The sequence below is a fragment of the Diorhabda sublineata genome, chromosome 2 (assembly GCF_026230105.1).
Source record: "Diorhabda sublineata isolate icDioSubl1.1 chromosome 2, icDioSubl1.1, whole genome shotgun sequence".
Lineage (NCBI taxonomy): Eukaryota > Metazoa > Arthropoda > Insecta > Coleoptera > Chrysomelidae > Diorhabda > Diorhabda sublineata.
Window position 1 is genome coordinate 32,621,446 of NC_079475.1, and position 12,834 is coordinate 32,634,279.

Consider the following 12,834-nt stretch of genomic DNA (forward strand, 5'->3'; position numbering starts at 1 on the left):
TAATCCAATTTTGTGACGTCCGCAAAGTACAGCAAGCGAGTAGCCATCCTATGAAAGCTTCTTCTTGATATTTCTTCAATATTTTGAGTCGATCTGTTGCTCTGATTAATTTTTGGTAAAACTCTAGATTATTGGCCTCCCTCTGAAGGAGCTTACGGAGCTCCCTCTTTTTTTTAATTAGAAGATAAAAGTTGGAGTTATGTCATGTGTAAATCAGTACTGAACAGTATTAATTTACAATCGTATTAAGCAGCTGCTAGGGCCACCCCGAAAAGAGTTGCGAGACCCTTTCCGTGAAGGGAGCTTTTCTTTAAATAATTTTAAACTGAGGTTATGAGTTTATATTGATTGTTTATTAGTACGGGCTACACTGTACTTCTAGATTGTTAACTTTATAGTTGAAATTTTAAAATGAAACAGAAAATAATGATAATAACTCAACCTAACTTAACCTAATAAAACCTAACCCAGCCCAACCTAACTTAGCCCAACCTAACCTAACTTTCTTCAACTGTAAGGCGAACAAATGATTACTGAAAATGCCACGCCATAGTGTTACTAGTGTTTCCAGTGCTGTGTCAATATTAAGATTTATAAGGCTCGGGGCTAAAATAATGACGAGGCCCCCTTAAGGAATTCGAAAACAATTCACAAAATAATATCAATACGTTAGATTTGTGGTATCAACACATCAAAAAATACAGAATAATTTCCAAATGATGGGGCCCTCTTGGACCTGGAGCCCGGTGCTATAGCCCCCCCCCCAAGCCCCTAGCTTAATCCGGCCTTGACAATGTTTCAAAGAAAAGGCTAATTAATCAAATTTGTAAAATAAAAACATTGAACTGAATTGAAGTATGATAACATAATAGTATTTTGAGAAAATTCCATTAATTAAGATATAATCCAACACTAAATGATTAATAGCAACATTGGACATGTTATGAAACAATATAAAATGGCGTCTTAAACGAGAAACGCACATTTTCGAAAATTAATATCTCAAAAGTTATTTATTTCCGTAATTTAAAATGGCAAATATAAACTCCTCCGTAATTTAAAATGTCCTTACCTCATAGACTATTTGCCATAAAATTATGAACATCCAATTCGACCATCCATAATCTAAATTAAAGTTTCTCACGTCGTGCCAATAATTTCTTCCAAATTCAAGAAGCTACTCACATTTAAGTCACCTAATAAAGTGAGATTTACATAAAAAAACCATATACTTTATTATTATGTTGTTTGTTTAACATTCTAGTACAGAGTGAGGTAATGTGTAGTTTGTATCGTCACTAGACAGTCTGACAGATTTGGTTAAGTAGTGTTATTCTTTGTGAGAGAGTCCTTGGTTAGTAGTAAAATGGATGCTTTAAACTTATCAAGGAACTTTTAACCCTGGAGCATATCTTTAATGATTAATGATTCCTTCAAGTATGTGATTCTATGAATTTATTTAATAATTTTGATTTATATGACAGTTGAAATTGAATTTTTATAAACCTCTATAAATCAATAATTACATAAAAGTCTCTTGAACTCGCGCGTTTCTAAAAACTCTACTATCCACTCTTACCTCGATAAACTATTTTCAAAAATGATATAAATGTCAAGAAATGTCTATGAATTTAGAATAACTATTGTGTTTTTGTGGCAGCATCAATATGTCAAATTTCACTAGAAGAATTTTACCGGTTATTCTATTTTCTCTTTATTTGTTTTTGTACCATTCTTACATGATTGGATTTATATTTATGGACCCTACACTAACAGTAGCTCATTTACTTCTTTATACACTTACATTTAATGGGTTTTATTACATGATGATATGGTCAACACTGGCCACAATGTTTCAACCCTTACCTGTCGTACCCGAAGAATTTAGATTGACGCCTTTGGAAATAAAACTTTATAGTCATAGTATTGTTGAAAAAAAACCTCACATCCTTAAATTTTTTTATGAGAAAAAGGGTCTTTTTGTCTTAACCAGAACTGGAAGAGGAAATTTGAGGTATGTATTATTGTATCTGCTGTTAATTAAACCGTATATATTTTTGATTTTAGATATTGTGGACATGAGTTTCAGTTTAAGCCTGATAGAGCACATCATTGTTCCCAATGTAGCATGTGCATCTTGAAAATGGATCACCATTGCCAATGGCTGAATACTTGTATTTGTCTAACTAACCAAAAAGGTTTCATACTTACAATGGTTTACACCTTTTTTGTATGTTTCTTTTACGTATGTTCTTCGTTCAATAGGTTTGTTATATTTTGGACCGGAGATAAACAAGATAGAACGCATCATTTTTACCCTTTGGTTACAGGGTAAGTTTAACAATAACTAACAAATTCTACAATTGGACGAGACAGACATTAACGCTCCGATTCCTCGTCCCACTATGGCGACGCGACGTGACATAGACACGATTTAATAGTTGCCAAATAAAATATCTCACAATCTTTTGACGAAAGAGGGAAAGAGGAGTATCCCTTATGGGAGAATAGTTGGGAAAATGTCCAGCTGTAAATAGTAAATTACTATTCGAAGACTTACCAAAATAGTGTGGAAATGATATGAATTTAGAAGTTATAAACAAAGTGAGGTGTACTAGGTTCAAAAATTCAATATTTTACTTGATTTGTGTAGTTGCAAAATATACAGTACTCAAAATCTCATCTAGTTATGTAGTCAAAAATAATTTGGTAATTATAAAATTACATTTTTCTTATCGAATCAGGAGGATTGGATTGTGTGAATGTTGAACTAGTGCGATAGCATGTCTGAGTACCGTCTGATTAAAGCAGGAACAATGGTCACAAAAGGCACTACACGGTAGACCGAAGGCTTAATGATGGCTATCCAGGATCAAGTTAATAACACGAATAACTACACGAAAAATGTTATCAAAGATCCGAAAACTCAATCCGACAAATGCAGAAAATGTCAATAAACACCAGAGACCATTCAACATATAACATCTGCTTGTAGTGTTTTAGCTAGTATCGACTATCTACACCGGCATAGCCAAGTATCATCATCCAGCAGAAATTGGCCAACATATTCTGTCTTCTCAATACGTATACACCGTATTATAAGTACATGCCGCTGAACTTGTTCTATGATTTCATCGATAGACCGGTGACGAATAACAGACCTGACATCGTGGTGGTTGAGAGATGAGTCAATTCAGTCCTTCTCGTCGATATTGCTATACAGAAAACTCATAACGTTCTCAATAAAAATTTGCCAAATCTCGCAATTAAGATTAAATGTGAAAATAGTTCCAGTTATTATGCCAGCAACCGGCATCGTGCCTAAAACCCCGCACGATAGTATCTTCATAACTGCGATCACCAAAAGACATCTTCGCCGACATCCAGAAGGCTGTAATATTGAATACTTGCCACACAGTGCGCAAGTTTATTATATGAACCGGGCCTTATCCTTTTGATACTTTGTATCCAGAATAGGTAAATAATATCGGCTCTAAGCTGAGTAGGGCAAAAGCCTTTCGCATAATAATAGACAATATAATTACAGTAACCAAATAGCATTGTGCTTGACCCTATTGGTGTACGATAATATGAATTTACCTTAAATCGGTCGACTATCTGAAAGGATAAAGCGAAACCACAGTTATCCTCATATGATCCTTTGTTCGACGGTTACATCAATATTTATTACGCTGAGGCCACACCATAGATCAACCACATCCCTTAGCAGTGCTAAAAGAACATGGAAACAACAGTTTCCTTTGTGCTTTGAGCGGCTTATTTCAAATTCAAATCTTTCGTCCAGTTTTGTGAAACAATTTATTGGAATTGATCAGAAACATAGGTCTCGTTTCTTTATTAGATCGGAAACGTTTCTGAAAACTCTATGTATTATGTAGTAAACATGTTGCATATATAAAACATTACATTGAAGGCTTGTTTTTTTTTTGGATACTATATAATATGAAGACGAATATTTGCCTTTATGTCCTTTATAGAATCGTAGGCTATGCATTTGATCATATGGTGATCTTTAGCAAACTTGTGACTGAGCCCACGAGGGTTTCTGAGTGGTGGATTTATTTTTCGAAGAATAATGATCGGTACGCCAATTTTCCATAGATGGTAGTAGGATGTAATACTAGATTTTTATGTATTGTGTATGCGCACAAGCGATTATGCATGTATTCTGTCTGATATCTATTATTATAATATATAATAATATAAACATTATATATGTTTTAATTTTAGTACAGTTTTATTTTAGCCTTGACGTTAATACCAATAACAGCAATTTTCAGTATGTTCCATATCGGACTCATAGTTCAAAATAAGACACTTATAGAAGATGTTAGGCCACCCAACTTTTTATCTGGCCAAGAAACTTTCGACTTGGGTAAGTGTTTCACCAAGTGGCCATAAAATAGTATATAAACTTCCTTCACTTTGCTTCACTCAACTTCCGATCATTCTCGGTTTTTGCTTCCGAGTCAGAGAACTCAAAATATCCATGGTGAATTCTTGATTAACGATTATTAAGATTCAAGATAAACAGGGTGGTAACTAATTAGTATTCACCTAAATCAAAACAATAATTATCCATATTTTTCTGGAATGCAATAAAAAATTCTATTGAAAAAATAAAATAATTTCAAATCACAAACATTACTTCTTCTTCTTACGTTAGGACTAGGTCCTGTATTTTCATCAAGGGATTGCCAGGAGTAGTTGGGATGCTGAGGACCAGCTTTCATACCACCTTATAGGTGGTCATCCAGGAGGTCGAGTTGTGTCTGGTTTCTTTTCCTTTGCGTTCATTTGGCATTCTGTCAACATAGTCTCTCCATTCACTTCTGCGGTTCCTTGCCCATCTTACTACATCCTGAATATCGCACATGTCCCTTATTTCTTCATTTTTCTTCCGATCGAGTAACGTATGTCCTGTTATTGATCTCAGAGTCCGCATTTCTGTTGTTCTTAGGAGCCCTTTAGTGGTTGTGTTATCCGCTCTAGTTTCTATTGCATATGTCATGACCGGCCTTACGCAAGTTTTATATATTCTAATTTTACATTTTATGCTCATGTATTTATTTCGCCAAATTAAATCTCTAAGGTATCCTGATATTAATGCTGCATCGTTGTTGGTGCTTTTACTTCTTTCTTTAGATTTCTATCGCTTGTTATGTTTGACCCTAGATATTTGAAGGACATCACTTGCTCTACACTCTGATCGTAGATCGCTAGTTTACATCTTCTCGGTTCTTTAGATATTGTCAGAGATTTTGTTTTTTTTTGTGGATATTTGCATGTTGTACGTGTTCGCTATTGGTTGGAATTTATATAGGAGCTTCTGTAGGTTATCTTCGTCTTCCGAGACGATTACTGCGTCATCAGCAAAGCATATTATTTTTATCTCTTTGTCTCCCATTCGGTATCCTCTCCCGGCTTGCTTTACTTCGTTGATGATTTCGTCCATTATAATATTGAACAGGATTGGGCTTAGGCTATCCTCTTGTCTGATACCAGTTGCCACAGGTATTTTATTGCCTAATTTGTTTGCCGTTCTCACAAAGGTATAATTATCGGTGTTAAGTTTTTCGATAACTCTTATTATATTGGGGTGAACGTTCCTTTTTATAGTAGAGTTATAACATCAGTTAAGCGTATCCTATCAAACGCTTGGGTGAGATCAATGATGCACATAAAGGCTGCCTTATTAAACTCTATGGCTTTTTCAGTTATTTGGCACATTATAAATATAGCATCTATAGCAGATCTGTTGTTTCTGAAACCTTGCTGTTCTTCACGTATCCCGGTAGACATTACTTCTTCTGCTAAAATTTTAGTGAATAGTTTCAGAACCGTACTCATCAGGCTAATGCCTCGATAGTTTTGGGGATCGGTTTTTTCTCCTTTTTTGAAAATCGGTATCAGAATACTTTCTTTCCATTCAGATGGTACATTTTCTTCATCATACAGTGTGTCGCCTCCATATTTGATCATTTCGTTTGTTATTTCGTCGATGCCTGGGGCTTTTCTGTTCTTTATCTTGGCTATCATTTGTTGTATTTTATGCAGGGAGAAAATCCTATTTTGTATTCCATTGATGTTTTCATCTTCGTAGGGTAATTCCTCTGCTGATACGTTAGCTTGTGAGAAACTATAAAGTTTTTCAAAATGTATTTCCCATTCGTCTGCCGTGATTTTTGAATTTTGTATTTGTATTCGTTTATTGGTTTTCTCCTATCCCTCAGAAGATTCCACATTTTCCACATCATTCGAAAACTTCTCCCAGTGGTCTCTTTTAATTTTTCGAATATTTTCGTTGTTAGACTGGATCTGTATTGCAGGTACGATTTTCTTTTCTCTTCGGCTGGGATCTTGACTTCTTGTCTAAATCACGGTTTTGTATTTGTTCTTCCCCCTTTTTTATAGACCTTCTTCCACAGGCTTCTTCTGCTGCTTGTAGTATATTAGTTCTTAGTTTTGTCCAACTATTGTACAGTAGTAAATATGGTGGTACTTTATCTAGGTTCTTTCTAAAGAATTACAAGGTATATATCACTTACCCACTTTCATATGTACTTATAATTCAAAACGAAATTATAAAAAATAATTCATGCAGTCTCAATTAATTTTCCTCGTATCCATGAACGACTTCAACTTCTTTTTATTTAAGAAAGACTGTAACCTAACGTTTCCTGAACACAGTCGGTAAATTTCTGGTTAGACTCTATCTCAGTTTTTGTTCACAATTCTCACGTTCAACAGCGTATATCGCACCGAACGATTCCGCTAGAGTTTTACAATTGCTCAACTCCGTGAAATCTATTTAACATTTGTAACCGATATGTAAATCGTACAATTTTGAATAAATATTTAATTAAACCTAGTCAAAAGGTCTGTCGTCTGTCATTTACTAGAATTTTATCTGGTTTATCTACTGTTTTGTACCAAACAACCCTGTAAATCTTTTGGAGTGCAAGTCCTAGCTGCTTTCTCTTGTTAAATACATGTGTTTTCCATGTTACTCTTTTATCTAGGTATTCCCCGCTCTCTACTTATGTAAGCTGAGAGTTATTCTATGTAACTGTAAATGTAATATTATGATCTTTTTTGAGATGCTCCGAACTCAATTTGTTGTATATGGGAGCCATAACATCAAAGGCTTGACTGATATCTATAAAGGTAGCAGACCAATACCTTTATTTTTTGGCCATCACTTACCTGTTTGACTACACGATGAGCGTATTCGACTTTGCCATGATTTTTGCGAAAGCCGAAGTAATGATGATAGAATATAAATTTTTTGGCCATACGGATTCCATTTATTTTAGAACAAATTTCCTCGATATTTGGATAGTATTGGTTTAACGACCTATAGGTTTCGGAACCATTATTACCTGAACAACTTTCAATTATTGAGAAAATGTTTGAGTCGAATAAATGCATTGAATATCTGTTGCTTTTATTGTTAGCTTCTGAAGGATTCTATCTGTTATGAGGACAAAAACTGACACTTTTTCAATCATTTCTTTACTTGGTAACAAAAGTTATTTATACGTTTATCCATTTGAAAAAAGGTTTTAAGGTAATTATTTATTTCCTACATGTCCTCTTTGTTGGTTTCACTAACAATCGGCCTGAATGTGTTTGTTAAATTTTTGGCAAATGCATAAGCTTTTTCTATATTATTTCCAATCCATTTTTCTTCTTTAATAGGTGGAGTAGGTTGCTGTGGTGTTTAGTTTTCTTGTTGTGCGCCGTTAGGTTTAAATTTCAGGACTGTGTAATTATGGCAATGCTTATGTATTTCCAATTAATGGAATAATATCATCTGTCATCCAATATTTAATTAGAAATTCTACTACAATCTCTTCAAATATTTTCTACTTCTTTAGATAGATAAATTTTTATAATTGTAAGTAACTCTAATTCATTAATATTGGAGCTCTTACATAGAAAGGTTATATATGTTATTACAAATGTACCAGACAGTTGCAACCGCTGCTTACATTCAAATAATTTGTTATCTAAAATTTTTGCATTGTGGAAGCAAAGAAAATATTGTGTTGGTGTTTTCAAAATTTCAAGTAATAAAAGGTCAAGTGCTATAACAGTACTTTTTAAAATGACCTTTGATAAAAAAAGTTTCTAGCTTTGTGGGACACGGGGACACGTATTAGTAATTAACTAGTTCTTCTACTAAAGTATATCCTTACCTAGAATTTCAAATTATAAATTAGTATACTGGCCAGTACTAATAAAGTCATGAATCATACTAAACAGTGTGTAAGAACCAGATAGAATAAATTCATGATTACAGTACAAATTTATGGAAAATACAGAAACATGCCAAATTTTATTTATAAATTAAAATTTTTCAACGTGAAAATATTCTTCTAATGACTGGTAGAACCCAAAATTTATTCCATTTCATCTTGCTAACAAAACATCGCATTCACTGGAACTTGAGTGTTTCCAGGATCAGGATATAGGTAAATTTACCAAAGTTTCCATAATGTTTATGTGGTTCCAAATAATTATTTACATGCAAATTGTCTTCAAGGACCGATGATATAGTTTCCAACAATTCCTGCGCAAGCATTAACCTTTTGAGGATATTGTGTGTGTTTTTCTCTAATCCTGTGAGGATTTTCCGTTAACAGGTAGCCGCAATTGTGTCGTTTAGCTCGATCGTTAAGTGAAAATGTGCACTCATCAGAAAACATAACGTTTTGTAATGTGCTCATACAAATCATCTACCATGAGCATTTAAGTGGTTATCATTTTATAGGGATGCATTTTGTACGTGTTTCCCTTAAACTTAAAACGGATGTTTTCGAGTTTCATATTCGTAACCAATCATTGTTTATTTTTTCACTAATGTCGACGGATTTATCAATAACTAATTAAAAAAATTAAATTATCTTTGTTCGTGTTCTATTTGCATAATTTCTAATACTTTGTGTTTTAGGTGCCATTCCAAATATAGCACAAGTATTTGGTTACAGTGTGTTACTGTGGCCGCTACCAATTTTCAATCAAGAAGGTGATGGTACTTTTTTCCCAACTAGAAGAATTCGCAGAAGATCCGATCAGCCTTTTGATTTGCCCAGACATAAACTTGAAAGAAACTTTTCAGATTTTGTAAGATGAACACGTATATGTTCATCATAATGTCACTGCTTATTCTTTATCAAATATAATCATTCATATCTATTTTGTCTAATTCGAAATATGCGCCTTCAGCTTCAACACACTCGTATCAGCATTTTTTGCAATCCTCAAACGCTACTAATTTCGTCTTAAGCATTTTCAAGGGTCTTTTTATTTTTTAAAGGGACTTATGAAAAGGAAATGCTTTGGTTGAAGCGTGATTAGTGTTGTTTCGACTAAAAAAAAAACACGAACAAAATTTTTAATGCAGGAAATTACCACAAATTCGAGCTAGACTTATTCGGTTCTAAGTTCTTACCTTTTTCTAAATATTTCTGTTGGGATTTTATAAAATAAAAACACTCACGTTCAAGATATATTTAATATATTTCACTAAATATATTTTTAACAAGAAAAAAACTAATATATATCTTATTGCTGTGTCAATCAAATGTAAAGAAAATCCATAGCGATGTTTAGTTTTTTTTTTACATGTAGACATTTGCCACATAAATAGATGTTTCGAGTTAGAATACATCAAAAAGTTTATAAAATTGGAAGACAGATGCCAAAAAATATTGCGAGTAATTCTATTACTTGCATTTTTTTTATTAAACTGAACAACAAATTATTTGGCACATGAACGTTATGTTAGATAATGTTAGCTGAAATGTTCAAATGTAATTTGAAATAATATCAAAATCGAAATAAATGAATATTTAATTAATTGATACTTGGCGACAATAAATCACCTTTTGTAGATTTGATCTTTAATATTGAATATTTAATGTTGACATTGTTCGAAAATTAAATTATTTTGTGATACAAATAGCGCGAATTCAAAGAAAAATTCAATTTATATAAAGAAAATTTTCACACACAACCCATCAAGTATTTCTTGTTCTGTGTAGTATAAGGTACCATTTTCATCACCTCATACACTGTCCCTAAGCCAAAGGTCTTGAAACTATCACCAAACTACTAAGTTAGGAGAATCGAAGTTTTAGTTAGGATCATTCAAGTTAGAAATAACTAAAAACAATTTTTAAAAGATCATTATTACACAAACTAGGCAACTTGGATAAGTGAAGGGAGTCTAAGTGAAATCCTCACTACTTTGCCTGAAGTTACGAAAAACCAAAAGGAATCAGCGATACATTAAAATATAATGACAAAATTTCTTAAGGCGTCCATTTCTGTGGCTTCTAATTTCTCAGTTTTCCTATTTATGTCAAACATAACTCCTAGATTTATTTATAGTTCTTACATCTCGTTATAATTTCGTTGCTTCCTAGTTATATCCTCTCCCATAGACAAGTACTGTGTCTTTTCTACGTTCATCTGCAGCACCCATTTTCCGTATTCATGTATTCTAAGTCATATCTGTCGTTTGCACATATGAACTGATCATCTGCAAATTGGAGGGTGTATCACCAGAAAATAAAATTGCTATGTTCCGTAAAATATTTTCTAAACCTGTATGTTATATGATCGGTTGATTGTAAAACTGATTATTACAAATCAGAATTAGATTAATACTATTATAAGTGCAGCACTGAACTGAAAAAAATTAGAACTGCTCACGTATCTCCCTACTAACTCGTTCAGAAACTTAAGGGATAATCTAGACTGCAATAAATTGTTAGTTGTGGTGAAGTGAAACCCGATTTGCTGAATATTGCTTGAGTTTCATTATACTACTACAAAAATGCCGAGACCAGCAAAAGGACCACTTCTTATTTTTTATTTATTACGAATCGGCTTTCGACAAAGTAAGAAACGAAGGCTTGGACCTTCTCTCACTCACTAAGGCGCTTGGAGAGTTTCGAAATGTGGATCTTTCGGAGGATGCTGAGAATTCCCTGGACCGCTCATATCAGTACCGAAGAAGTAATGTAAAGAACAGTCACTGACAGGGAACTTATATAATTAATAAAAACTCGAAAAATCTCGTATCTGCGACACATATATAGAAATGACAAATACAGATTTTGCAACTTCTGATCGAAGGGAAACATGGTCCTAGCAGACGACAGACTTCATGGCTAAAGAATATTCGCAAATGAACCGGTTTAGACTCTCAGACTAATAAGAAGGGCCAGGGACAGAAATGACTTTGCTGGGGTTATCGCCAACCTTCGATAAAAGAGGGCACCCAAAGAAGAAGATTGCTTTAGCACAATTCTTTGTCTAGTTTCTAGATAGATAAACGCTTGATAAGTAGTAGTTTGGAAGTTTGTTTGACTTATTACAGTATATAAAAAAAATGGAATTTAACAATCGATATACAACTGAAAAATTACAAATTATATAAATTATTATAAACATAGTATTGGATGATTTTTGAACAAATCAGCTTACACAAAATTATAAAATCTCTCATTGTTTTACAAGCTAAAGTTTGCTATACACATTTGAAATAAATAATAAATAGATATACACAATGAGAAATTTTAAGATTCATTAAACCTTATACTAAAGCTAAATAATAAGCAAAGAGTATCGTTTCCTTTTCATCAGGCAAAACTGGTATTGCTATAGTATCAACATATTTTACACAAAACTTTACTACGTTGCTAAAATGTAAAATGTGACATAATCTTCTGGCGATTATCAACAGATCATGTAGGATACAAATCAATCATAAATTTTATTTAAATTCAAACATTTTCCTTGTTTATTTTTGGAAATGTTTCAAATTCTTGTTGAGAGATACATAATTGTAATAAAATAGGAAATAAATAATTCACATTTATTTAGGAGCAAGTTTTGTTTTGTTTATTTCGTGCGTATTTAAATCAGGTATTTAATTATACCAGAAATTTTACTGTATCATCATCTATAGTTGCAGAATTAACAAAAAAATGAAAACAATTGTAGGAAAGATACACTAACATTCCAAAGAGGAGATTTTAAAGAAAACATGAAAAATGTGTTGCACAATAGATCAGTATTTGCAAGAACTACTCGACAGGTAGACATGGCTCATGATCACTGAGTTCGCCTGCAGATGGCCAGAACGTCACTTTGTCAGGACTCCTGTCTTTAAGTGCAATCCTGTGGAATCAGCTACCCAGATATGTCTTTTACGAACATTACAAGATGTTTAAGATCAAGAAGATATCTCGAACTACTGGAGTGTAATAGGGTTTACCCTCTTTTGCTTGCTTTTCGTATAAAAAAAACTGCGTTGAAGTCCTAAACAGTGATATTTGACATAACATTTCAGGATTCTCATTTTACGACATCGATACTAGTGGCAAGTTTAAGCGCCGTAATCCTCGTTGAGAATTAATTACTCTATCTGGTATAGAATGTACCTATTTATTAAAATATAATGAAATATAATTAGAATGACTATATGTAGAGAAAGATATTTTTGAATGAAATATCTTGTACTAACTATAAGTTAATTTCTGATTAAATAGAAAAATTGCTGATAAATTAACTCTAGTATTGTTAGTTTTATTTATTTGAAACTAATCAAATTAATTATCTGATATTTAAAAATCAAATCCAGCTCAATTGAAGAAAGTGAATGGAATTTTGATGATTTTAGTGTTGTCCAATAACAATAGAATTTAAATATACTGTAAAATTAAATAAATTTCTTTAATTTCTTATTTCTTAGACCTTTTAATGTGTTCATGCTTCTAGATATTCTTGATTTTAAGT

General features: G+C 32.8%; 1 protein-coding gene across 1 annotated transcript; it reads left to right on the top strand.

Moving 5' to 3' along the window:
- The first annotated feature begins 1,262 nt into the window (after window positions 1–1,262).
- LOC130452842 (palmitoyltransferase ZDHHC20-B-like) lies at window positions 1,263–11,912 on the top strand. Its single transcript, XM_056792318.1, has 4 exons — window positions 1,263–2,014; window positions 2,068–2,331; window positions 4,257–4,396; window positions 8,978–11,912. The coding sequence occupies exons 1-4, from the start codon at window positions 1,668–1,670 to the stop codon at window positions 9,157–9,159; spliced, it is 933 nt and encodes a 310-aa protein (XP_056648296.1). The 5' UTR covers window positions 1,263–1,667; the 3' UTR covers window positions 9,160–11,912.
- Window positions 11,913–12,834: the final 922 nt, after the last annotated feature.